At 41.9% G+C, this 26,885-nt stretch overlaps 3 protein-coding genes across 8 annotated transcripts; 2 read left to right on the plus strand and 1 right to left on the minus strand.

The window, feature by feature from the left end:
- Window positions 1–622: 622 nt before the first annotated feature.
- On the plus strand, window positions 623–6,162 carry LOC133134819 (aldo-keto reductase family 1 member B1-like). 2 transcript variants are annotated; one of them, XM_061251268.1, is made up of 11 exons: window positions 627–658; window positions 751–812; window positions 1,402–1,569; window positions 2,333–2,449; window positions 3,247–3,327; window positions 3,595–3,717; window positions 4,281–4,387; window positions 4,477–4,558; window positions 5,304–5,387; window positions 5,686–5,768; window positions 5,901–6,162. In XM_061251268.1, exons 2-11 carry the CDS (start codon window positions 753–755, stop codon window positions 5,941–5,943), a joined length of 948 nt encoding a protein of 315 aa, XP_061107252.1. In that variant the 5' UTR covers window positions 627–658; window positions 751–752; the 3' UTR covers window positions 5,944–6,162. The 2 variants fall into 2 exon arrangements, with proteins under 2 accessions (XP_061107251.1, XP_061107252.1); XM_061251267.1 differs by having other exon boundaries at window positions 623–812.
- A 521-nt stretch (window positions 6,163–6,683) lies between these two features.
- Window positions 6,684–15,206, minus strand: LOC133134963 (aldo-keto reductase family 1 member B1-like). Of its 5 annotated transcripts, XM_061251622.1 has the most exons (10): window positions 14,925–15,055; window positions 14,128–14,295; window positions 13,725–13,841; window positions 12,454–12,531; window positions 12,246–12,368; window positions 10,392–10,498; window positions 8,091–8,172; window positions 7,912–7,995; window positions 7,546–7,628; window positions 6,684–7,003 (listed from the first exon to the last, which is right to left on the minus strand). In XM_061251622.1, the coding sequence occupies exons 1-10, from the start codon at window positions 14,988–14,990 to the stop codon at window positions 6,961–6,963; spliced, it is 951 nt and encodes a 316-aa protein (XP_061107606.1). In that variant the 5' UTR covers window positions 14,991–15,055; the 3' UTR covers window positions 6,684–6,960. The 5 variants fall into 5 exon arrangements, with proteins under 5 accessions (XP_061107606.1, XP_061107607.1, XP_061107609.1 ...); XM_061251623.1 differs by lacking the exons at window positions 7,546–7,628; window positions 14,925–15,055 and adding an exon at window positions 15,086–15,206; XM_061251625.1 differs by lacking the exons at window positions 7,546–7,628; window positions 14,925–15,055 and adding an exon at window positions 15,106–15,178.
- A 5,161-nt stretch (window positions 15,207–20,367) lies between these two features.
- Window positions 20,368–26,715, plus strand: LOC133134841 (aldo-keto reductase family 1 member B1-like). The gene is made up of 11 exons (XM_061251324.1): window positions 20,368–20,495; window positions 20,586–20,647; window positions 21,792–21,959; window positions 22,857–22,973; window positions 23,771–23,851; window positions 24,119–24,241; window positions 24,802–24,908; window positions 24,998–25,079; window positions 25,839–25,922; window positions 26,221–26,303; window positions 26,436–26,715. Exons 2-11 carry the CDS (start codon window positions 20,588–20,590, stop codon window positions 26,476–26,478), a joined length of 948 nt encoding a protein of 315 aa, XP_061107308.1. The 5' UTR covers window positions 20,368–20,495; window positions 20,586–20,587; the 3' UTR covers window positions 26,479–26,715.
- The last annotated feature ends 170 nt before the right edge of the window (window positions 26,716–26,885 follow it).

Raw genomic sequence — 26,885 nt, forward strand, 5'->3', positions numbered from 1 at the left:
AGAATAGAATAGAATATCTTTATTGTCATTGCACAGTACAGAGCAACGAAATTACAGTTGACAGTTTCATCCCGTCCAAGAAACATACAGAGGCCATTTCGTGGCCAACATGGGGAGGGAGACAGGAGCAGGAGAACTATCATTAGATAAGAAAGAAACAATGGGGGGAGATGAGGGGAAAAAAATACAACTCCCCAAACTGGGCTCCTTTAGGGGGGCCCAGTGTGGGATTAGGAAAAAAACCTCGGCACATAAGCAAACAATTAAACATCACAACAAGAAAACTCGGGATATGCACATTTTGGTATTGGGAAAGGTCTCAGGGAGGGGAGGTGTCACAGCTCAGACACTAGGGGGAGCGCGCAGCCACATGGCGCAACGCTCAACTCCCCAGCAGACTGCTCTATGATAGGGAAAGACTCGAGGGGGCCGACTAAGGCGTTGAATCCAAGGGTGTGTGTGCGTGTGTCTTTGTGTATGTGTATGTGTGAGCCTCTGTACTTCGTCACCGCCCAGGCCAACAGTGTTCTCTATCGGTGGTGAGGATTGGAGACAACCTTGAGTCCCAAGAGGTGAAGTCCACAGGAGGAGTAGGGAGGAGAGGGGTGGGGTTTGGGGGATGGGCTGAGCAGCTGTCTGCATACCATAACCCTAGCTGGTGGGTCTCTATCTCTCTCGCTCGCTCTCTCTCGCAGACATTTGAACCACGACAGCAAACAGAAATTAAATATTGTGGCTTGTCATCTACAGAAATGTCTATCAAGTTAATCAACAATGCAGCCATGCCTATCGTGGGCTTGGGGACGTGGAGGGTAAGTTTCGAGTCGTAAGGTTTCGAGTCGAAAGTTGCAAACAATTCTGAATTCCGTCCTCACGAAAAAGAAAGTGTCAAAGTCGCTGTAACTGGCTGCTGTAGCCTACATAATCCACAGTTAGGCTAATTCTCGAAACTATTATTAAATACATTATGTTCATTACAGTAGTTATCCTACGAAAACCCATTCTGAAAACTTTTAGTTTTCCGAAGCTATTATGAAATAAAGTATGTTAATTTGCCTCACTGGTTTTTCAAGTGCCCTTGAAAATCCCTATCCAGTGCTCAATGTAGATTTCCCTATGTTTTGTATAATGAGTGTGAATGAGCGAGCTACTCCACTTGCAGCCGGGCTCTATGTATTTGACTTAAAAAATACAATAAATGTAAAAAAAGAATTAAATTAACACTGCCAAAGAGTGTGACAAACCTTGTGTCTGATTTGTTATGGAGCACTGATAATCTGATGATTGGGAAATTAATCCGAATTTTTACAATCCAAAACACATGAAAACCATTGATCTCCCTCCCCATTTCTCTGAAAATATTTTTCTTTCATTTTTCTCTCCCTCCACCTCAATGTCAAGGCATCTCCTGGACAGTTGGCTGAAGCCCTGAAAGTAGCCATTGCGACGGGGTACCGTCACATAGATGGGGCCTATGTCTACCAAAATGAAGATGAGGTTGGGGCTGCCCTCTGTGCCATGATAAAGGAAGGAGTGGTGACAAGGGAAGACCTCTTCATTGTCAGTAAGGTAGGTATGGTAACTTCTGGAAGATTGAGGCTTCTGGGTAAATTGTGATGATCAGAGGCTCTATTAGAATAATCTTTGTTTTTGATTTTGCTAAGAAACAAGAACACACGGGTGAGCTCAAACGACCTGATAGGCCACAGAAAGCCATTGTAGTGGATGACAGAAGAATCCTTTGAAGAAAAGTCCCGGTGTAACTCTTCAACAGATGAAGAACACTCTCCCAGATGTAGACGTAGGTCTGTTAAAGACAATCATCAAGAGAAGACTGCACCAGCATATTCAATACAAGATGCAAACCCCTAGCATGCTTCAAGAATAGAATGGCTAGGTTTCAGTTCACAAAAACGGACTTTGTTCTGGAGCAAAGTGTTATGGACAGATGAGATGAAGATCAACCTGTAACAGAGTGATGGAAAGAGTGAAGTGGAGACAAAAAGAGAACAGCTCTTGATCCAAAGCATACCACCGCATCTGTCAAAGATGGTGGAGGTAGTGTTATGGTTTGGGTGTGTGGCTGCCACTGGAACTGGCTCACTTGTGTTCATTGATGATGTCACTGCTGTGGAGTCATGAACATTGACCTTAGCTGAGGCTAGAGAGGCCTGCAGTTATTTGGATGTTCTGGGAATCATTTGTGACTTTCTAGATGAGTTGGCGCTGTAGCCTTGAGGTTGATTTTGTTGAAACGCCTTCGTTGGTTTTCTCCTGCATTTGTCAGTTAATTATTGTGAATGAATGGTCACAGCACTGTTATTCTACACAGCTGTGGTGCACCTTCCATGAAAAGTCCAAGGTGAAGGCTGCCTGTCAGAAGACCCTGAATGACCTGAAGCTGGACTACCTGGACCTCTACCTCATGCACATCCCAATGGGTGTGAAGGTAATCACACTGCTGCTTGTCAGTAACCAGCAACAGTCCCACTATCTATCTCAGAGAACTGCTATAATTTGAGTAGCTTCACTTGTCAGGTACCAATAGTATAATGATACTGTGAGCCTGGCTAATATGATGAGTCTGCCCAGTATCTGACGATATGCTTTGCTAGTAAACCTATAGCTAATTATTTCTGATACAATGCAATTCATGGTCTTCCATAGATGAGACTCCTGTTGGAGGGAGTGCCTCAATCTGCTGCATCAGAAACCTTGCTGTAAATAATCAGATTGAGAAAGTAAACTTTCCTTTCCAAGCACTTAGCATTTGCCAAAATAAAATGCTTGGAAATGTAAGTATTTTGTTTTTTGTTCTGAGTGCCAGCGTGAAGATGGGATTTATTTGGGCCCAGCTTTCCTCACCGATTACTTTGGGTTGATGCACAATCTTTTTCATTGTACTGTAATGATTAAAATAGACGGTGAAAGTGATGGCAGAGGTCCAGGTTGCATTAGAACAGTTACAAGGAAAGGAAAAGGATTTGCTCATTACCACATATCTTCAGCCAGGAGGTATCAGTAATTGGTGAAAACAGCAGGCTGAGGTCATGGATGGCAGGCAGGGCATTTTTTCTGAAATTTACAACTCATTACATGTAAGGCCAAAACCATTTTTGCGATTTCTTTCTTGGGAGAAGGCAAACAACCATGCGTCTTCTGAAGCTTCCTTCCAAAGGCAGTACTCCCTTGGAAAATATTATCACAGGGAAAATGTTTTAAAAACAATTAACTCTTGTATCACAGGAGGTTGGAGATGAGCTGCTTCCTCTGGATGACAATGAAAAAGTACTACCCAGCAATACTGACTTCTTAGACACATGGGAGGTAAAGCAATTCACCCTCATCAGTCATCTTGTTTTTTAATTTTTTTAATTTTTAATTTTTTAAAATATATTTCTAATGAAAATAAAACATGCCTTCTATATAAATACAAGATTTCAGATTTGAGACTCGAGATGCTATTATTATTGTGTAAAGTATGTATGTAAACTAGGTCCAAGATTTTAATCTATGTCTCTGAAATACTGAAAGTCATTCATATTATATTATTGCAGTGAATTAAACCAAAGGTAATGTTATTTTGTTGTATAGGGTATGGAAGAGCTGGTAGATTTAAAGATGGTCAAAGCCATTGGAGTCTCAAACTTCAACCATGAACAGATTGAGGCCATACTGAACAAACCGGGCCTCAAGCACAAGCCTGCCAATAACCAGGTAGAGTCTGAAGTCAAAAGGGCACAGTTCCTCAGGCTTCCTCTTTTTCTATTGATCTATAGGTCCTCCCAGCTTTAGCCCAGGACCTTAATGTTATTATCAGCACAAGACCTCAGTCATTCTGTCACCTGCTTCCCGGTGGCAGTGTTATAATTGAATACGAGATAATTATTCTACTGTTGTCTTGTTACTGTTGGTTTCAACAGTAACAACTCTCCTGCACGTTCCCTCAACTTATTCCTGCTAAGATTTCTGCATGAGTGAGTGCATGAGGTGAATGCACTTTCTCCAACACAAATATTTATTTCAATTTTTATTGTATTAACCTGCCATACCAATAAAGCAGATCTGATTATTAAATGTGCATCTGAGAGTGAGACAGTACCGTAAATTGTCATGGGAGTACAGTTAAGGCCTGGTCTGTTTTTTTTTACTAAGAATTACCAATGTTATGAAAAAACAATTTCTCACAGCTTGTGGTTTTGCTCATGATGGCAGTCGACCAGTAACAATAGCACGACCAGCGATGGTGCTCACCTCATGCTACCTGTTTCCCCGTTCAGATTGAGTGCCACCCTTACCTGACCCAGGAGAAACTGATCGATTACTGTCACTCCAAAGACATCTCTGTGACGGCATACAGCCCCCTGGGCTCTCCGGATAGACCTTTGTGAGCAGACATTTTGGGAGACGTATCCTATCCTGAGCCCAGGCTTTGGGTTAAATACACACAGTATATAACATTCTCCATTTCTGCAGTGCAACAGCTGGAGAGCCAACTCTACTGGAGGACCTAAGGATCAAGGCCATAGCTGACAAGTACAAGAAGACCACAGCACAGGTAGAGTAAATGCTAACCATGTACTGCCAGGCTAACAAATACACAGTGCTCAGGTCATGGTACTAATAGTCTGCCCACGAGAATGTTACCATTTCATAATTTTATACAGAATAATTTAAATTCACAAGACCTCAGCATACATAACATTCATACATATCGTACCTAGAGTTAGACATCAAACAAGAACAAGCCAATGCTTCAATAGACACCAAAATTGGCTTAAGAAACCTTTCACCACACTTTGAAATCTTGTGTTCTTCCCAATCTAATCGATGTGAATGTATGCAAAAATGAATTAGAATCTCATCTCTGACGCAAAACGTAATTGTTTGAATTATCTGCCTAGTTAAGCAGGCATATGCAAAATCTGCTTGTGCAAATGGAGTCCAGTAGTTTATAAGTTAATGTTGCTGTTTGTTGGTTAATTTGTCATTTGATTTTTTTGTTTCTGGTTTCAATATGGAATATTTGTGTTGGCCACACCTTGATTATCATCTGATTTCAAATCTTTCTACAAACATTTTTTACACTTAATATAAAAGTCATTATTTCTCTATACTGGATGCATTGGATTGTATTGTTTTGGTTTAAGAATGATCAGGACACGGAAACCTCAGTCATTTACTCATTTAGGCATACTGAAACTCTTTTCGGAAGGAAGCATGTCTAGTATCGCCCAACATACTGAGACAAGTTGGCCAAGTTTAGTCCCACAGTCTTCTAAACTGCTTATTCCTCAAAACAGGTCCTGATTCGTTTTCATGTCCAGAGGAATGTGATTGTTATTCCCAAGTCTGCCACACCTCAACGCATAAAGGAGAACTTCCAGGTAAAAGTTGCTGTGACACCAAAGCGCGAGGCACAATTTAGTGTACAGGAAAGCCTATGTGTCTGAAAAGAGGTATTACAGTTCTGAATGAGGTGTTGCTCAACAGATAAGGAAAGAGAAAGAAGAAGAGTTTAGATTTAGATTCTGAAAAGTCAGAGGGCCAGAAAGGCCAGCGTGTATTGCAGTTATGTGGAGTTTTCACACTGAGCAGAGCTTGCTTAAGCAGCCTGTTTTGGAATCAAACTTACAACCTTTGGGTTACAAGCCCAGTTCCCTATCCAGTGTACTACATTTACAGGTCTTTGACTTTGAGCTTAGCGAGGATGACATGGCAATTCTCACGAGCTTCAACAGGAACTGGAGATTCTTTGCCTTTCCTTGGTGAGTATGGATAGATGGGGCAAACAGCCACCTCTAACTGATTCACATCTCTATGCACCAAATCTGTTCAGAAACCCTGCAGGTCCTTGACTTTCTCTGCTGCCCATCTCATGTGTATTCCATTTATTTCAGGGGAACAACCCACAAAGACTATCCTTTCCATGCGGAGTACTGAGCACTCTGTTTGGCTTTGAAGGAGGAAGAATGATCAGTACCATTGAGCTGATCTCATTGCCGTCTCTAAACATTGCTTGGGCAGGGATGTTCCAAGTACAAATACAATGTTCTGTGTTTTAAATGAATATTTCTTTCTTCCAAATATATTCAATATTATTTGTCTTTGGAAGCATATCCATGTAGCTACAATAGGATCTGCTTACCATTTAAAGCTAGTTTGAAGGGGCTACATGTAGAATGATTTCCATTCCAGCCTATTCCAATGGCTCTTGATTAATTTTGTCAATTGTATACACTTGTTTACAATATACAATTGTATATTTTCCACCCTAATTTCAGTGTCTTTGTTTTTAGATAATGAATCAAATATGAATCCAAGTAATATCTGCTTACTTTATTTATTGGGCCCTCTTTGAAACTCTTGGAACTGGACACTCCTGCAATCATGCTAAAACACTGTCACTTTAAACCAAAAAAAAAAGAAGGCTAAGGCTAGTTGTATGAAAAAGAATACACATTTCCACTTCTGTAAAATGGCCCATATAATTGGTAACCAGTTATAGGACCCAAATAATTAAAAGGGCTTCAATCCTTTGTTGCCATGCTGTTTAACAATGTTTCAACCTGCAACTGATAACAGGTGGTTCCTAGTGAGGATTAGTAGCAAAACATTGAGATCAAGAAAACTCCAACCCAAAAGTTACAATCATGCAAATAAATGTCAGATGCACACAAACCCTCTAAAAGTATACATTTATTTGACATTAATTAAAAGCATGACATTTAATTAAAGCAAAAAAAAGAAGCATTTTGTCCTAAACCATTACAGAGAAAGATTGGATGCCAGCCAAGGTTATCTGCGTGTAGGCTGCACTGTGGTTAAACACGTCAGTTGCTTTGAATTTGTTGTACTCACATTAAAAATGGGACAACATTTCAAGAGTGAGATTAGCACGGAGAAACAAAAGGAGAGCAGATGTGGAGAAAGACCAATTATTTGATTCTCTCATTGGCCTCAGAATTCTGCATTGAAGGGAAAGTCCTTGTGATTCACACTCCTGAGAAAAAAAAAGAAAAAAAAAGAGGAATCTGATGTCACCGTCTGACACAGTACTGCCCACTGAACGCTTACACCACACAACAGTTCCTTAAAATGACTAAGCAAAACTATAAAGAGCCTGTTTCATCTTCATATTGTGAAAAGACCTCAAATTGATGCCTTGTGTCTAAAGACTGGCCAATTTACCAGTTTACTGACATTCTCGCCCCTGAATTGGTATTTGAGTACTAGCATTTGTCCCACTATATAATGATACTATACTGTAGATTTTCTTCCTTGCTTGGTAACTGAATGTCAAATTCTTTTGCCAAAATGTTCTCAAACATCATATTTCAGAAAACTGGAAGTTAATGGAAATGTTTGTAAAAAGCATTGGCCATATGGGATCTGACCCCCCCCCCCCGATTGTAAGAGCAGTCTGGACTTCTTGTGAGCCATCACAAGCACTGCCACTGGATCATCAAAGATGAGTGGTCATTTTCTCTTAAATCACAACATTTCATTTAATCCCAACTCTGTGATGCGTCCCCCCTGACTCACGAAAGCATGGGAAAGCATCTAAAGTCCCTGTTGAACCCTAGGATGGTCTTCCTTTCCTCCTCACTTAGTTCAAAATCAAAAACCTGCAGTGATGGGGGAGGGAAAAAAAAACAAAAAAAACATGAAGAGATTATGAGGAAAAGACGATCTACGTCCTTTTCTGCTCAGTCTGAATTTGAAACTCTGAGATGTGTTATAAATCCTATACACATTCATGTTGCAGCCATATCTGAGAGGAAACTAACTGGGGGTCCCTTCAGATACTGTCCTGTCAGTTGTGTGAAATAACAATCCCAATTGCTGATTATACTGAGCAGGCCATTTGCTCGTTTCCCTAATAAATGTGTCATTCTGCAGTCCGGTTACCTGTAAGTTTGCCTGGATGCGGTGAGCTGTGATCGACTTTGGAATGACAATCACATTCCTCTGAACCTGGAACCGGATCAAACCCTGATGTGGGAAGCAGGGGGAAAGGTCAAAGGTCATGCTATGCAGGCGTGTGTATTCCAGGCCTCAGCTAACAATTCACATGCAAGGAGCACTACCTGTGCTGTGCTCTTGTTGTGCTTTTCAGCAATAGCCTTGAGAATTGGATCATTCAGCAGAGAGGGGTCCTCTGGTTTGGCCCTGAAGAAGGAAAAAAACAGCAAAAGCTTACTCTAAAGTTACTCTAAATGCCTGATACCCATTTCACAGCTTTGAAAAGTCCCACCCAGTGTACAACAAATGAATGTGGGAATTGGGGTGACACTGTTCAATATCCATGGATACCTCCAAAGATATGCAAGTGCACGCATGGAGGTAGGGGTCGACCGATACCGATACCGATATCTGATGGCCTAGAGTGGCCGATACCGATATTTGGCCGATATTAATTTATCATATTTGACTTTTCTAAGCGGTGTGAGTCATGTCGACTGTAACCAGAGAATGGGCTAGAGAGACGGGACGGGACGTAGACGGGCTCTGCTGTAACGCAAAAAAGCTTGAGCAAAAGCAGTGGGGGGATGCTGGCGGGACTATTGCAATGCAACATTAAGGGAATTCGCTGCCATATATTTGATGTTCCTACTTCCTAAATTAGACTGAAAGTTATTTGTGTTTACCGTATGGAAGGGCAAGCAGGACTAAAATATCCACTCCGAATAGACGTCAGGGGCAGTCTACTTCGGCAGTGGCTTCCTTCCGCGGTTGGAAGCTAGACTACCGTAAATCCTCAAATTGTGTCCGGGGTCTTTTATTTACTTATGCTGCACAAAGCACAGGTCTTTGTTTGGGGCAGGCTTGTATTCGAGGCAGGCCTTTATTTCTTATTAGGCTTCTGATGTAGAATTTTATTCTTAGAAATAAAGTAAAAGGCTACACTTAAAGTGGGCCAACACTGTTCAACACTTCCTGTAACCGTTCAGAAATCAATTAGTGTAGGCTAATCAGGAAACACCGTTTGGTAAGTCATAGTGTCAGTCTTAACAGACTTAGTTTATTGCAGATATTCTCAAAAACAATAAATCACATACAAGTCCAGAATCCATAAAATAACAACTTTCCAGACACGCCTTCATGAACAATAACAAATTAGCGTAGATAACAGCAAGTTAACGATCTTTTTTTCCTAAAGTGCGTTTTATTGTGAGACATGCGTTTCGTTTGGAGCAGCATACCGGTAGGCTATCAAATGATTTTCGCTTTGGTTTGGGATTTAATTTACTGTTTGATTCTATTACTAAACGTTGGGACTGATGGGCACTGAAATCTGGGGGGTATTTGATGGTTCACTGTTAACTTTTATGTAGTTGAAAGAGTGTCGGGATTTCCTCCCGTCTGTTTATTGCGAGCCAAGGAAGCCGCTTTCATTCATTCATTGAACGTGCGCTGTGCTGTAAATACATGGAAACCTCATTGCGTAGCCAAGTAGCCTAAATTGAGTTAATTTTTAATTTTGCCTGATTTACTTTTTATTAAATTCGTAGGCTGGAATGCCTTGCGGCAACAATTGTGTTTAGATGTATACTGCTTCAGCCTTGGGGGTGGGCGGGCGGCAAGCGACTGGTAGCTTGAGAGCAACGTGTTGGAGACCCATGGTGTAGGACAACAACTTTTCATTGGCAACAGTATGAAACCAACCAACAATATGAAATATTAAGAAGAGCTCTTTTATTTGATTGAGTTAAATCGAAACAATGTCTTCTAGTGCTCATGGACTGATAGCCCTACTTGTAGGCAATATTACCCCGGCTTGTATTTGGGGGCCGGCCTTTATTTGTCCGAATCGACCACGCCCCCGGCTATTATCCGAGGCCCGGCTTCAAATAGAATCCCGGACACAATTTGAGCTATTTACTGTATTCTCTACTGGATCGTGCTTAATTGTACGAACAAAATAAGTCTGCATTTCATTAATTTATTTCTGGTTGGGTTAAGACACGTCTGAAATTAATAGGTTGGGTGGCAATGATATGATATGGACCGATAAGGTAAAAATGGGTTTAAAAAAAAAAAAGGCCGATATATCGGCACGACCGGAGGTTCACAAAGACTCTCAGCAAAGTCTCATCCCATGTGAAAACATAGTATAATATGTAGAGGTATACCATTTTGCTTGAAGTAAAACTAAAATTAATGTCAAGTATGCTTAGTAAACTCTTTAACATGGGATGGCATGGACGGAAAAAGCACCAAATAATAAAAAAATTGTAAGATGTTGAAAAGGCTGAGCTGAAACTTTGATTCATATAATAGTACACTCAAATTTCCATACAAAACCTTTTGACCACAAACACAGGAAATCTAGCACAAGATCACCAGCACTCTCTCTCCCTAGACTGGCACTGCAATACGCAGCTCACCATGGTCTGTCTGGAGAGCCCAGGGGGCTGTATGCTGTGACAGAGATGCTTTTGGAGTGACAGTAGTTGATCAGCTTCTCCCGGGTCAGGTAGGGGTGGCATTCAATCTGAACAGAGAACACACAGCACAAGCTGATGCCTCTCCTCTGTCACCTCTGTTCACTCTGATGCCAGTATTGGGAAACCAACATATAATACAAAATATAATGCATTGGGCTCATATGCAACCCTGTAAATGTAATTATCGCAAAAAACAGAAACAAGCAAAAGACCAAACTAAGAATAATAAGCACTCGGGTACAAGATATTAAGAAAAATGTAATCTAATTATAGCTCAACCCTAATCCAGCTAGAGTCCAACATTATTGGATATAGATCAATAAAAGTCTAATACTATCAATATAGTGTGTAAAGGATAAGAAAAACACTAACCTGATTTAATGGAGACATTGTTTTATAATCACACCCCTGCATTACTGTGTTGCCCTGGGGGACATGGTGGCTTTTACTGGCGCTGGTCTGCCACTGTCAATAAGGCCCTTGTGCCTCTGAGCTAGGCAACTGAATTTAGTCATTTGGTATGGATAGCACGGTGCAGTGGGTAGCACTGCCGCCTCACAGCAAGGAGGTCCTGGGTTCGAATCCCCGTCGGCCGGGGCCTCTCTGTGCGGAGTTTCCATGTTCTCCCCGTGTCTGCGTGGGTTCCCTCCGGGTATTCCAGTTTCCTCCCACAGTCCAAAGACATGCAGGATAGGCTGATTGGAGAGTCTAAATTGCCCGTAGGTATGAGTGTGTGAGTGAATGATGTGTGTGCCCTGCGATGGACTGGCGACATGGCCAGGGTGTATTCCTGCCTTTCGCCCAATGTATGCTGGGATAGGCTCCAGCCCCCCTGTGACCCTGTTCAGGACAAGCGGATTAGGATAATGGATGAATGGATGGATGGTATGGAGAGGATCATCAGGCCCTCTTTGCAATATGAGTTGATCAAAAAATACGCACTAAATAAAACAAAAAAACGAATCTACACAAACATGAATACTTTGAGGTATAGTGAGACTCGTTTGAAATGGGTCACTACACTGTGAAGACAGGCTCATTTCCCTTCAGTAAGCCTGGCTCCAGCTATACCGCAAGCCAAAATACAGTATGACCCAACATTCGAGCTACGAAGAGGCTGCCACAGCGCACTGCCACTGCTGAATTTCTAGTGCGCTGCAAGGATTTGAGTTTTTCTGAAGCCTTCCTTAGAGGCAAATAAGTGCAATGACTATTATCTTGTGAACCTATTTTTTTTCCTTAACACTACTACCAGCAGAATATTCCTATTTTGCTATATTGCCCAATTTGGTTTCAGGGAGTGTTAAGAGTCACTTGAAGTGTTGTTCACCTACCACAAATCAGCCTTACCAAGTGGTAAACGCATACGAATCATGGATGAATTGCTTTATGGTATGCGTGAACAAGATGGTGGCATGGACATTGAATAATCAGCTTAAGAGGCACGAATCAGCTGTAGTAAAATTCCAGGAATCAGATGTGTGCACATGTCTGTATTTTATAGATAGATAGATAGATAGATACTTTATTCATCCCAAGGGAAATTTTAGGCATCCAGTAGTTTATACATACACACATATCTCACACACATAAAGATCAAAATCACTCACAGAAAATTAAGAAATAAAGCCCATGTGAAGTGATTATAAAGGCCTAGTAGGGACTGGCCCTGTGATATATTGATATATTTGCACATACAACCCCATGTCCTGCTGCTGGGAAAAAAAAATGATAGCAAATTTACAAATAACCGTTTTCAAATTCTGTAATGTTAAAAGAATAATGTGTCTCTACCTGGTTGTTGGCAGGTTTGTACTTCAGGCCCGGTTTGTTCAATAAGGCCTCAATCTGTTCATGGTTGAAGTTGGAGACTCCAATGGCCTTGACCATCCCAGCATCTACCAGCTCCTCCATACCCTGGGACATAAACAGCAGCAGCATCTTATTCTGCAAAAACTCCCAAAAGTAATGTAACATTGCTGTTGACTCATCTCTCACTCACCTCCCAAGTATCCAAAAAGCTGGTGCCATCTGACACGGTGAGCCCCTCGCTGTCTAGAGGAAATTCCTCTGTCTCAGCCTAAAGAATTACAGCAATGTCATTATTACAAATTAATTTTGAATAGGGGAGAGGCAAAATCTTGACTAATTTACTGTATAAACATGGATCCATACACACACGCGCACACACACACACACACACACACACACACACACACACACACACACACACACACAATGACATTACAAAGGTTACTTTAGATAAACCAGGTGAATAACCATAAATCCAAAAACACCTGGGTTTTCAATTGCACCCAGAGCCATATTCTATTCTGGTCAGGATTTCTCTTTGCGGTAGAATAAAGTCAACACTGTATAGGCTATTGCATACCCTCAGTTACAATATACGCTGTATCCGTCATCTCCTCACAGAGAAAGCCACCCAGCTCCTAGTCCAGGCGCTCTTCATTTCCCGCCTGGATTACTGCAACTCCCTCCTAGCCGGTCTCCAGCCGGTCTCCCAGCTTGTGCCATCAAGCCCCTCCACCTGGTCCAGAATGCTGCAGCCCGCCTGATCACCAGTCAGCCCAGGTCGGCTCATGTCACCCCGCTCCTCATTGGCCTCCACTGGCTTCCTATTGCCGCACGCATCCGATTCAAGGCCCTAGTGTTGGAATTTCAGGCTGCTAAGGGGACTGCCCCACCTTACAGACAATCCTTAATCATCCCCTACTCCCCAGCTAGACCACTCTGGTCTGCCAGCTCTGGTCGCCTTATGGTTCCCTCTCTATGAGCACCTGGCAGTCGAGCTGCATGTTCACGCCTGTTTTCCGTTCTGGTTCCTCAGTGGTGGAATGACTTGCCTACCACTGTCAGGACAGTAGAATCCCTCCCCCTATTTCGACGCAGACTAAAAACACACCTTTTCAAACTGTACCTTAGTCCCCCCCACCCCCCTTTCTGATATCCCTATCCCTCTTGTCCAACCCCCCCCCCCCCAAAAAAAGAAAGAACAAAAATAAATTTGCACTTATCATGACTATATGTTTAGCACAACACTTCATGTGTAATTTACTATTTATGGATGTGAAGCTTTAACTTGTGGAAGAACCTATGCACTTTGGATTAAAAGTGCCTGCCAAATGACAAAAAATGTAAAATGTAAATGTAGTTATACGTGTCTGGTTTTAATACAAACAGTCCTTTGATCGATACAGTATGTACATCACTCTGAGTGTATTACAAGGGAGTTCCTTGAAATAATGAGCTCACCGTCAGACCCATTGGCCAGTGAATTAGGTAGAGGTCCAGGTAGTCCAGCTTCAGGTCAGTCAGGGTCTTCTGACAGGCAGCCTTCACCATGGACTTTTCATGGAAGGTGCACCACAGCTGCAGAGAGAGGCTCTGTTAACAGTGGCTTCCAGTTATCCTGCCTCTAATGCCAAAACGAATGTGAAAACATTTACAAACAGGCAATCAGGATAAGACCCCTGCTCGGGATGAAAAACATACTGCTCATTGGTTCCACCTGGGATTTCAATTCACAAGCTCCATGTCAACAGCCACTAGCAGTCTATCACACAAACTCATCTTGAGGCAGACATGTACCTGGTATGCATGGGCAAACAACAGTCACTGTAAGAGTCATAGCAAGCACACAGACATGTTTTTGCACCTTGCTGACCACAAACAGGTCCTCTCTCTTCACCACGCCCTCCTTGATCATGGCATGAATCCCCTCCCCAACCTCGGTCTCATTCTTGTAGAGATAAGCCCCATCAATGTGGCAGTATCCTGCTGAAATGGCTGCCTTCACTGCCCCAGCCACTTGGCCCGGGGAGGACTGACAAACAGAAAGAGGAAATTGAATTAGACTGTCGAGCCAAGGCGCAGCATGCACAGACCGACTTGCCATAGGAAATAAGTTGCACAGAAAATATCCTCAGAGAGATGGAGTAAAATCTGACCACTACACTATAGCCCCAGTGATCTGAGAATGAGTGAACCATAATAATAATAATAAATATTATTTTTAAATCAATAAAAACCTATAAAATAAAAAAATGTAAAAGCCACAGTGCACTTTAAAGTTTGGCAACGATCATGCAACCCAAAAAATATGAAATGACCACATCAAACAAGACACGAGATCGACTCTGTTCTGAGAGCTGAGAGTGTAAACGGTTCTCCACGCTGAGGCGGTTCAGTATATGGAGTAAAGAAAAGACTATTATGGAGAGACTATCTCATCTGAATAGCAATTCAGACTGGAATTTCTACTATCCCCATTGGTTTGCGGGATTAAAATATTAACAGTAATAGGTACGGCCCCGTGTGCGAACAAGGCTAATATGTAACGTATTGTATCGTTATCTACTTTCCTCAATTATGTAGCTACAATTTATCTTATCAAAGCTGCTATTAGCCTACAACAATAGTTTACATGTTATCTAAATGAGACCATTTACCAACCCTCCAACTTCCGAGACCGACAAGCGGCATTTTTGCTCCGGTATTCAATGTCACGAAGGTTGCCATTATTAAAATAGTCTATAACTGAAACTCCAAATACTCGGGAAAGATAACACTCAAATGAACCGAAAACGGCTCCAGAACTGTTTTTATACACTTACGTGATCGCGCCGGAACGCACCCCTTTTATATCTGAGGCCCCCACAGCCAATGGTCAAAGATCTTCCCGTCTGTCGTGACTACCCTTCATTCGCATCGCTGGTTTTGATCGGTAGACGGCTTCTACCGTCACTTTATGCAGTGCGCGACGAGATTGACTATTTGGCCGTGAACGCCCTCTAGTGATCGGTGATGTGCAGGCACATACTAGATATGACGCCTTTATTGGGTTTTATTAGAGCTGAGTCTGCACTTGAATCTAATCTTCGTTTTTTTCATTTCGATCAGTTTGTACAGGGCCAGATCTACAACTTTCGGGTGGAATAGAATGTGAAGGTGAGCGAGACGGGAACCTCCTAGTGCAAATTATTACTTTTATTACTTCACTTCTTTCAAATATATACAGCTGCTTTTGCAAAATATTATCTAATGCCTGTATTTTACAGTGAATTGAGCCCGTGTGAAGTGATGGCTAAGGCAATGGCTTTACAATGGGTAGAGAAAGTTTGACCTGAGAGGGATCAGTTCTTCCTCATATGTGGCATTAGTGAGTGCAGATTCTGTTGATTACAGTAACATTTCATTTCTGAGTCTTCAGTTATTATTCCAAAGTGTTTCTATGGATACGTGGGTACGGATACATGTTCATGTACGAGTTGTGGTGAACGAGAGAGTCTTTAAGAGAGCTAGGCTAATTGGAGAATATTCAGAATGATGAAAATATCTGTGAAACAGAGGTTAAAAGGGTAATTAAAAGTAAAATTAACTACAGATTGCAAGAAGAATGGATCAGGGAAAGTAAGGGTTGTTATTGGTTTAGAATTACTGCATTGGTTGTGAATACACAATCTGGAGGGGAAAACAGGGAGGAGAATGTTAAGATTAGGAAAAACATGTAAACAGTACTCTATTAATAAGCATGTAGATTGAAGCTGTAATTATTGTGGGGAACAAGAAACCGTAATCCATGTAGTTAGCAGCAGCATGGTAAATGTGTGTGTGTGTGTGTGTGAGAGAGAGAGAGAGAGAGAGAGAGAGAGAGAGAGAGAGAGAGAGTGAGTATCTGCATGAAGAGGGGGCAGAACTTCATATAAAAATACTTTTGAGGAGGAGAAAGAGAAGCATGCACGCACGCACGCACGCACAGCGACCTATGACTGCCAACAGCAAAAAATCTGACAATGTTCCGGGAAAAAAATGCCCAGAAAAAGCATCCAGAAAAAGCACCACTGCTTATGAATGTGCACGTTTTTAATTTATTTGCACATTAGAATTTAGCGATTGCATGATTTTATCCTGGTCACCCAGCAGGTCCCGCAAAACTCAGTACACATTATAACTTACATTTTGCAATGCTTAACTGTAACCCCTTAACACGTTTGCTTTTTTGCTTTTTTTTTTTTTTACACATAATCTGGTAGATTACCATGATGGCAGAGAATGGCTAGCTTTTGTCACTCTCATTCTGGGGTTTTGAAAATAAGTATTCATGAGCATTCCAGTACCTATGTTCAAGAACAGGAAGATTCAACATGTTCACCAGTGGATTATTAGAAGGCAACTGGGAAAGAAAATATAAAAAGACAATTTAAGCAAGTTGGCTACTTTGTAGAAAGCAACATCAAAAGGGGTAATGGTGGATCAAATGTAGGCAGAAAGTCAAATATAATTTCATAAGGTTTGTTAGCTTCATCAGCTATGTTGGTGACAAAATGACAAAATTCTCCCACTAAAAAGTGAGAGACACAAGGAAGTAGCTTATTGGATGAGTCCTCTGGCACCATGAAGTAATTGAAAAAGCTACAGTACTAAAGATTTTACACCATATTTACACATTATGTTGTTCTTTGCAGGGTGCCGTTATGCATTCAGTTGAAAAATAGACAACCAAATCCCCCTTTCATAACTGCAAGGGCTTTCTCTGTATTTTACACTCATGTAGCTTTTCTTCATTCAAGTATTACGATTCTATTACCAGAAAAAGAGTGAAGGATCATAAAGAGCATATTTTTGAGTCTTTTGCAACAAAATGAAATTAACAGCCCAACTTAAAAATGATCCTGTAATTTGAAGTACACTGTCATCAAGGCGCCTAATTGGAATGATCTTAGTAATAAATGAATTTCAGTAACACGAGTGCTTACAATTTAAAAACTCAATCGCTACCCCACTCCTGTAGAGGATAGTTTACTTTATCAAGCTCCTTTTGTAATAGCTGCTTACAAATTAAATAATGTCATAAATAGCTTGTGCCAAAATAAAATCATTCTATGTTGAGATCCTCAATTTTGCCAACGGGGGACACGGTTTGCGGAACAAATGGAAATGAGCTTAATTGAACTGGTGGAAATTGCTTTGATTTGCTTCTAAAAGAACCATGAATGTTCTAGCAACCACTGTAATACCTACAAAAAATCATCAGACCCTACACCCCTGCCAGACCTCTTCATTCAGCCTCCACAGGCCGCTTGGCACCTCCCCCTCTTCGAACCTCCACCTCACGCTCACGACTACTGCCTGTTCTGGCTCCACGGTGATGGAACAAACTCCCCGTTGAGGTCAGAACTGTAGAATCTCTCCCCACCTTCAAGCGCAAACTGAAGACGCACCTCTTCAAGCAGCACCTCTCCCCATCCCTCCCTACCTCCCTGTGAACCTTAATTGTTGTCTTTGTGATTTATTTTGTGTTTTGGTATTTTTAGTTGGCTAGCAGTATTTGGATAGTTAAGTTTGGTCACTTTTGCTTTGTTGTTTGCTTATTTGTTGATAAAAAATTAAAATAAAAATAAAAAATAGGCCCTGGTCCTTATCTTTGTTGTATGTGTAGCAATTGAAATTGTACTTCCCTCTAGGGTCTTTCAGCGCACTTAGCCCTGGTTATGGGTATGCACTTTGTTGTAAGTTGCTCTGGATAAGAGTGTCTGCCAAATGCCAATAATGTAATGTAATAGCTGTATGACACAAGCTATAAGCAGGGACTGCCTGTGCCCTTTTCAGTACAACCAGAGCCACTTCAGCACACAGGTCTCCTGACTTTCACTCAAAATCTTCTGTGTTCATTCCCAACCATGTATTCTGCCTTCCTTGTCAAAGGTTAGAGAACAGATCTCGGAAAGTTGGAAGTGCCAAATCTGTAAATCTTACCATGCAGAAACGATTTTGCTGAGTAAAAAATAAAAAATAAAAAATAAAAATAACCCGCAAAAGATAGAAATGTAAATAAATAGGATAAATATGAGGGCACACACATAACGGTCATTCCCTGCTGCCACAGTTGTCTCCTTCTTTGAAAAGAAGGTTGAAGCCATTCACAATTCCTTCTCTCAACCCTCTCCCCCTGCTGACCCTCCTACCTTCCCCAACTCCCTAGCCTCCTTTTCTCCACTCTCTGACGCCGACACATTGAAACTCCTTACATCCCACCGCCCGACCACCTGTCCTCTTGACCCCATCCCCTCTCCCCTCCTACAATCTAAATCCAATGACATTCTCCCTTTTCTCTCCTCTCTAATCAACATCTCCCTCTCTTCCGGCACCATGCCCTCTTCCCTGAAGAGGGCCAGAGTCACTCCCCTGCTCAAAAAACCTACTCTTGACCCCTCTGGCCTGAACAACTACCGGCCTGTCTCTCTTCTTCCCTTTCTCGCTAAAACTCTGGAATGGGCGGTCTTCTCCAGAACAATCTCCATGACCCCAACCAGTCTGGGTTCAAGAGTGGCCACTCCACTGAGACCGCCCTGCTCGCGGTCACTGAGGCACTCCACTCTGCTAAAGCCAAATCCCTCTCCTCTGTCCTCATCTTCCTCGACCTGTCGGCCGCCTTTGATACAGTCAACCATGAGATTCTGCTCTCATCGCTGTCTGGGATGGGTGTCACAGGGTCTGCACTCGCTTGGTTTTCCTCCTACCTCTCTGGTCGCTCCTACCAGGTGACTTGGAGGGGCTCAGTCTCTGACCCTCACCCCCTACAGTCCCGCAGGGCTCAGTTCTTGGGCCTCTCCTCTTCTTGCTATACACCATGTCTCTTGGTTCTGTTATCTCTTCCCATGGCTTTTCTTACCATTCTTACGCTGATGACACCCAACTCTTTATTTCCTTTCCCCCCAACACCCAAGTCACCACACAAATCTCTGCCTGCTTGGCTGATATCTCTGCGTGGATGACCATCACCTGAAGCTCAACCTTGCCAAAACTGAGCTTCTCTTCATCCCTGCTAAGTCCTCTCCGTCAATCAACCTCTCACTGTCTGTTGAGGACTTTGTAGTTTCCTCCTCCTGTACGGCAAAGAATCTTGGGGTGACTCTTGATAACTGCCTCACCCTGGCTCCACAAGTATCCTCCACTGCCAGAACCTGCAGGTTCTTTCTGGATAATGTACGCCGTATCCGTCATCTCCTGACGGAGAAAGCCACCCAGCTCCTAGTCCAGGCACTCGTCATTTCCCGCCTGGATTACTGCACCTCCCTCCTAGCCGGTCTCCCAGCGTGTGCCATCAAGCCCCTCCAGCTGGTTCAGAATGCTGCAGCTCGCCTGATCCCCAGTCAGCCCAGGTCGGCTCATGTCACCCCGCTTCTCATTGGCCTCCACTGGCTTCCTATTGCCGCACGCATCCGATTCAAGGCCCTAGTGTTGGCATTTCAGGCTGCTAAGGGGACTGCCCCACCTTACATACAATCCTTGATCACACCCTACTCCCCAGCTAGACCACTCCGGTCTGCCAGCTCTGGTCGCCTTATGGTTCCCTCTCTACGTGCACCTGGCGGTCGAGCTGCACGCTCACGCCTGTTTTCCGTTCTGGTTCCTCAGTGGTGGAATGACTTGCCTACCACTGTCAGGACAGCGGAATCCCTCCCCCTATTTCGACACAGACTCAAAACACACCTTTTCAAACTGTACCTTAGACCTCCTTTCTGATATCCCTATCCTTGTCTGACCCCACAAAAAAAAAAAAGCAAAAAAAAAAAAAAAAAAAAAAATTGCACTTGATGATGACGACTATATGTTTAGAACAGCATTCCATGTGTATAGTTATGGATATGATACTTTTGTGGATATGATAGACTTGTAAATCGCTTTGGATTAAAAGCGTCTGCCAAATGACAAAAATGTAGGGGGGGGGGGGGGGGGCGTGGAGTGACACAACCTCCAGATGGGACGGGGGGCGGGGTACCATTTTTTTCGATAAACAGTTTTATCTGCTTCGTTTGTGACATCGATTTTTGCCTACGCCCTTTTGTACTTTCGCCCTTTTGTACTTTTGATTTTCTGGATTTTTTCTCGACCATTCTTTTGCCTTCTGTCTTTGTCTGTGTATTGCATCTCCTGGTGACGAAATCGGACGAATAAACTACGTTTTTGGATTATCCGATGGTCTGTGTCTGGGTCCTCAGTGCCGTACATAACACCTAGCTGGTGGGTCTCTATCTCTCTCGCTCTCTCTCTCGCTGACATTTTAACCACGACAGCAAACATAAATGAAATATTGTGGCTTGTCATCTACAGAAATGTCTATCAAGTTAATCAACAATGCAGCCATGCCTATCGTGGGCTTGGGGACGTGGAGGGTAAGTGAATTCCGTCCTCACGAAAAAGAAAGTGTCAAAGTCGCTGTAACTGGCTACTGTAGTCTACATAATCCACAGTTAGGCTAATTCTCGAAACTATTATTAAATACATTATGTTCATTACAGTAGTTATCCTACGAAAACCCATTCTGAAAACTTTTAGTTTTCCGAAGCTATTATGAAATAAAGTATGTTAATTTGCCTCACTGGTTTTTCAAGTGCCTGCAGCTCAAAATGCATGATAGGTTTGATAAATGCAGCAACAGCATATTCTTAATACACGTCACAAATGATGTGGTCTTGACCCATCCGCTATGCTGGTGGACAGCTTGTCCGTACAACTGCAATAAACCTACTAAACTAATCCTACAAAAAAAATATTGCTTATGTATGGCAATACCTTACAGTTGCTCTCTCCATGATTCTGTGTGACTGGCTCATTTTTACAAACACCGCCACTTGTATATGAAAGCGCAGATAGGTCTGCGATAGTCTTGGAGGCAACGCCTGCCTTCAAGGCGTCACTGAGGGAAAGGAAGTACCACGGGCCGACAGAGCAAGTTTATAACCCCCATTATCCGTGATTGCCTTGGTCAGGATTTGTTGACCCGGTGAACTTGGATTTGGCAGGTGACAAGTATTGAACTATCGGGACTGGGTTCAAGTTGCAGAATAATAATAATATGAATATTAATATACCCAAGCAAATTGAAGCAATTTAAAGACAATGCCAATGACAAAAAAAAACAACAACTGTAAATTGTAAGATGAAAAAAGATTCTGAGAAACAGAAAAAAAAAAAAAAAAACAATAACCTTAATACATTGAATCCCTATCCAGTGCTCAATGTAGATTTCCCTATGTTTTGTATTCTGAGTGTGAATGAGCAAGCTACTCCACTTGCAGCTGGGCTCTATGTATTTGACTTAAAAAATACAGTAAATGTAAAAAAATAATTAAATTAACACTACCAAAGAGTGTGACAAACCTTGTGTCTGATTTGTTATGGAGCATTGATAATCTGATGATTTGGGAAATTAATCCGAATTTTTACAATCCAAAACACAAAAACCATTGATCTCCCTCCCCATTTCTCTGAAAATATTTTTCTTTCATTTTTCTCTCCCTCCACCTCAATGTCAAGGCATCTCCTGGACAGTTGGCTGAAGCCCTCAAAGTAGCCATTGCGACGGGGTACCGTCACATAGATGGGGCCTATGTCTACCAAAATGAAGGTGAGGTTGGGGCTGCCCTCTGTGCCATGATAAAGGAAGGAGTGGTGACAAGGGAAGACCTCTTCATTGTCAGTAAGGTAGGTATGGTAACTTCTGGAAGATTGAGGCTTCTGGGTAAATTGTGGTGATCAGAGGATCTATTAGAATAATCATTGTTTTTGATTTTGCTTTGATTGAAAAAAGTAGATTTCTATGACAGATTGGGGAATAAATCTCTCACTGCATCAAAAGGCTCATGTTTCCTCTACAGGGTGTGTGTCATGACCACAGGCGATGCCAGGGACATAGAAAAAAGATTTTTTTTTTGGTATTGTTAAGAAACAAGAACACACTGGTGAGCTCAAACGACCTGATAGGCCACAGAAAGCCATTGTAGTGGATGACAGAAGAATCCTTTGAAGAAAAATCCCGGTGTAACTCTTCAACAGATGAAGAACACTCTCCCAGATGTAGACGTAGGTGTGTTAAAGACAATCATCAAGAGAAGACTGCACCAGCATATTCAATACAAGACGCAAACCCCTAGCATGCTTCAAGAATAGAATGGCTAGGTTTCAGTTCACAAAAACGGACTTTGTTCTGGAGCAAAGTGTTATGGACAGATGCGATGAAGATCAACCTGTACCAGAGTGATGGAAAGAGTGAAGTGGAGACAAAAAGACAACAGCTCTTGATCCAAAGCATACCACTGCATCTGTCAAAGATGGTGGAGGTAGTGTTATGGCTTGGGTGTGGAACTGGCTCACTTGTGTTCATTGATGATGTCACTGCTGTGGAGTCATGAACATTGACCTTAGCTGAGGCTAGAGAGGCCTGCAGTTATTTGGATGTTCTGGGAATCATTTGTGACTTTCTAGATGAGTTGGCGCTGTAGCCTTGAGGTTGATTTTGTTGAAACGCCTTCGTTGGTTTTCTCCTGCATTTGTCAGCTAATTATTGTGAATGAATGGTCACAGCACTGTTATTCTACACAGCTGTGGTGCACCTTCCATGAAAAGTTCAAAGTGAAGGCTGCCTGTCAGAAGACCCTGAATGACCTGAAGCTGGACTACCTGGACCTCTACCTCATGCACATCCCAATGGGTGTGAAGGTAATCACACTGCTGCTTGTCAGTAACCAGCAGCAGTCCCACTATCTATCTCAGAGAACTGCTATAATTTGAGTAGCTTCACTTGTCAGGTACCAATAGTATAATGATACTGTGAGCCTGGCTAATATGATGAGTCTGCCCAGTATCTGACGATATGCTTTGCTAGTAAACCTATAGCTAATTATTTCTGATACAATGCAATTCATGATCTTCCATAGATGAGACTCCTGTTGGAGGGAGTGCCTCAATCTGCTGCATCAGAAACCTTGCTGTAAATAATCAGATTGAGAAAGTAAACTTTCCTTTCCAAGCACTTAGCATTTGCCAAAATAAAATGCTTGGAAATGTAAGTATTCTGTTTTTTGTTCTGAGTGCCAGCGTGAAGATGGGATTTATTTGGGCCCAGCTTTCCTCACCGATTACTTTGGGTTGATGCACAATCTTTTTCATTGTACTGCAATGATTAAAATAGACGGTGAAAGTGATGGCAGAGGTCCAGGTTGCATTAGAACAGTTACAAGGAAAGGAAAAGGATTTGCTCATTACCACATATCTTCAGCCAGGAGGTATCAGTAATTGGTGAAAACAGCAGGCTGAGGTCATGGATGGCAGGCAGGGCCTTTTTTCTGAAATTTACAACTCATTACATGTAAGGCCAAAACCATTTTTGCGATTTCTTTCTTGGGAGAAGGCAAACAACCATGCGTCTTCTGAAGCTTCCTTCCAAAGGCAGTACTCCCTTGGAAAATATTATCACAGGGAAAATGTATTAAAAACAATTAACTCTTGTATCACAGGAGGTTGGAGATGAGCTGCTTCCTCTGGATGACAATGAAAAAGTACTACCCAGCAATACTGACTTCTTAGACACATGGGAGGTAAAACAATTCACCCTTATCAGTCATCTTGTTTTTTAATTTTTTTAATTTTTAATTTTTAAATATATATTTCTAATGAAAATAAAACATGCCTTCTATATAAATACAAGATTTCAGATTTGAGACTCGAGATGCTATTATTATTGTGTAAAGTATGTATGTAAACTAGGTCCAAGATTTTAATCTATGTCTCTGAAATACTGAAAGTCATTCATATTATATTATTGCAGTGAATTAAACCAAAGGTAATGTTATTTTGTTGTATAGGGTATGGAAGAGCTGGTAGACTTAAAGATGGTCAAAGCCATTGGAGTCTCAAACTTCAACCATGAACAGATTGAGGCCATACTGAACAAACCGGGCCTCAAGCACAAGCCTGCCAATAACCAGGTAGAGTCTGAAGTCAAAAGGGCACAGTTCCTCAGGCTTCCTCTTTTTCTATTGATCTATAGGTCCTCCCAGCTTTAGCCCAGGACCTTAATGTTATTATCAGCACAAGACCTCAGTCATTCTGTCACCTGCTTCCCGGTGGCAGTGTTATAATTGAATACGAGATAATTATTCTACTGCTGTCTTGTTACTGTTGGTTTCAACAGTAACAACTCTCCTGCACGTTCCCTCAACTTATTCCTGCTAAGATTTCTGCATGAGTGAGTGCATGAGGTGAATGCACTTTCTCCAACACAAATATTTATTTCAATTTTTATCGCATTAACCTGCCATACCAATAAAGCAGATCTGATTATTAAATGTGCATCTGAGAGTGAGACAGTACCGTAAATTGTCATGGGAGTACAGTTAAGGCCTGGTCTGTGATTTACTAAGAATTACCAATGTTATGAAAAAACAATTTCTCACAGCTTGTGGTTTTGCTCATGATGGCAGTCGACCAGTAACAATAGCACGACCAGCGATGGTGCTCACCTCATGCTACCTGTTTCCCTGTTCAGATTGAGTGCCACCCTTACCTGACCCAGGAGAAACTGATCGATTACTGTCACTCCAAAGACATCTCTGTGACGGCATACAGCCCCCTGGGCTCTCCAGATAGACCTTTGTGAGCAGACATTTTGGGAGACGTATCCTATCCTGAGCCCAGGCTTTGGGTTAAATACACACAGTATATAACATTCTCCGTTTCTGCAGTGCAACAGCTGGAGAGCCAACTCTACTGGAGGACCTAAGGATCAAGGCCATAGCTGACAAGTACAAGAAGACCACAGCACAGGTAGAGTAAATGCTAACGATGTACTGCTAGGCTAACAAATACACAGTGCTCAGGTCATGGTACTAAGAGTCTGCCCAGGAGAATATTGGCATTTCATAATTTTATACAGAATAATTTAAATTCACAAGACCTCAGCATACATTACATTTATACATATCGTACCTAGAGTTAGATTTGTGTTTAGCTACATCAAACAAGAACAAGCCAATGCTTCAATAGATACCAAAATATGCTTAAGAAACCTTTCACCACACTTTGAAATCTTGTGTTCTTCCCAATCTAATCGATGTGAATGTATGCAAAAATGATCTAGAATCTCATCTCTGACGCAAAACGTAATTGTTTGAATTATCTGCCTAGTTAAGCAGGCATATGCAAAATCTGCTTGTGCAAATGGAGTCCAGTAGTTTATAAGTTAATGTTGCTGTTTGTTGGTTAATTTGTCATTTGATTTTTTTGTTTCTGGTTTCAATATGGAATATTTGTGTTGGCCACACCTTGATTATCATCTGATTTCAAATCTTTCTACAAACATTTTTTACACTTAATATAAAAGTCATTATTTCTCTATACTGGATGCATTGGATTGTATTGTTTTGGTTTAAGAATGATCAGGACACGGAAACCTCAGTCATTTACTCATTTAGGCATACTGAAACTCTTTTCGGAAGGAAGCATGTCTAGTATCGCCCAACATACTGAGACAAGTTGGCCAAGTTTAGTCCCACAGTCTTCTAAACTGCTTATTCCTCAAAACAGGTCCTGATTCGTTTTCATGTCCAGAGGAAAGTGATTGTTATTCCCAAGTCTGCCACACCTCAACGCATAAAGGAGAACTTCCAGGTAAAAGTTGCTGTGACACCAAAGCGCGAGGCACAATTTAGTGTACAGGAAAGCCTATGTGTCTGAAAAGAGGTATTACAGTTCTGAATGAGGTGTTGCTCAACAGGTGAGGAAAGAGAAAGAAGAAGAGTTTAGATTTAGATTCTGAAAAGTCAGAGGGCCAGAAAGGCCAGCGTGTATTGCAGTTATGTGGAGTTTTCACACTGAGCAGAGCTTGCTTAAGCAGCCTGTTTTGGAATCAAACTTACAACCTTTGGGTTACAAGCCCAGTTCCCTATCCAGTGTACTACATTTACAGGTCTTTGACTTTGAGCTTAGCGAGGATGACATGGCAATTCTCACGAGCTTCAACAGGAACTGGAGATTCTTTGCCTTTCCTTGGTGAGTATGGATAGATGGGGCAAACAGCCACCTCTAACTGATTCACATCTCTATGCACCAAATCTGTTCAGAAACCCTGCAGGTCCTTGACTTTCTCTGCTGCCCATCACATGTGTATTCCATTTATTTCAGGGGAACAACCCACAAAGACTATCCTTTCCATGCGGAGTACTGAGCACTCCGTTTGGCTTTGAAGGAGGAAGAAGGATCAGTACCATTGAGCTGATCTCATTGCCGTCTCTAAACATTGCTTGGGCAGGGATGTCCCAAGTACAAATACAATGTTCTGTGTTTTAAATGAATATTTCTTTCTTCCAAATATATTCAATATTATTTGTCTTTGGAAGCATATCCATGTAGCTACAATAGGATCTGCTTACCATATAACTGGTTACCAATTATATGGGCCATTTTACAGAAGTGGAAATTTTTGGTTTAAAGTGACAGTGTTTTAGCATGATTGCAGGAGTGTCCAGTTCCAAGAGTTTCAAAGAGGGCCCAATAAATAAAGTAAGCAGATATTACTTGGATTCATATTTGATTCATTATCTAAAAACAAAGACACTGAAATTAGGGTGGAAA

The sequence above is a fragment of the Conger conger genome, chromosome 8, assembly GCF_963514075.1.
Source record: "Conger conger chromosome 8, fConCon1.1, whole genome shotgun sequence".
NCBI lineage: Eukaryota > Metazoa > Chordata > Actinopteri > Anguilliformes > Congridae > Conger > Conger conger.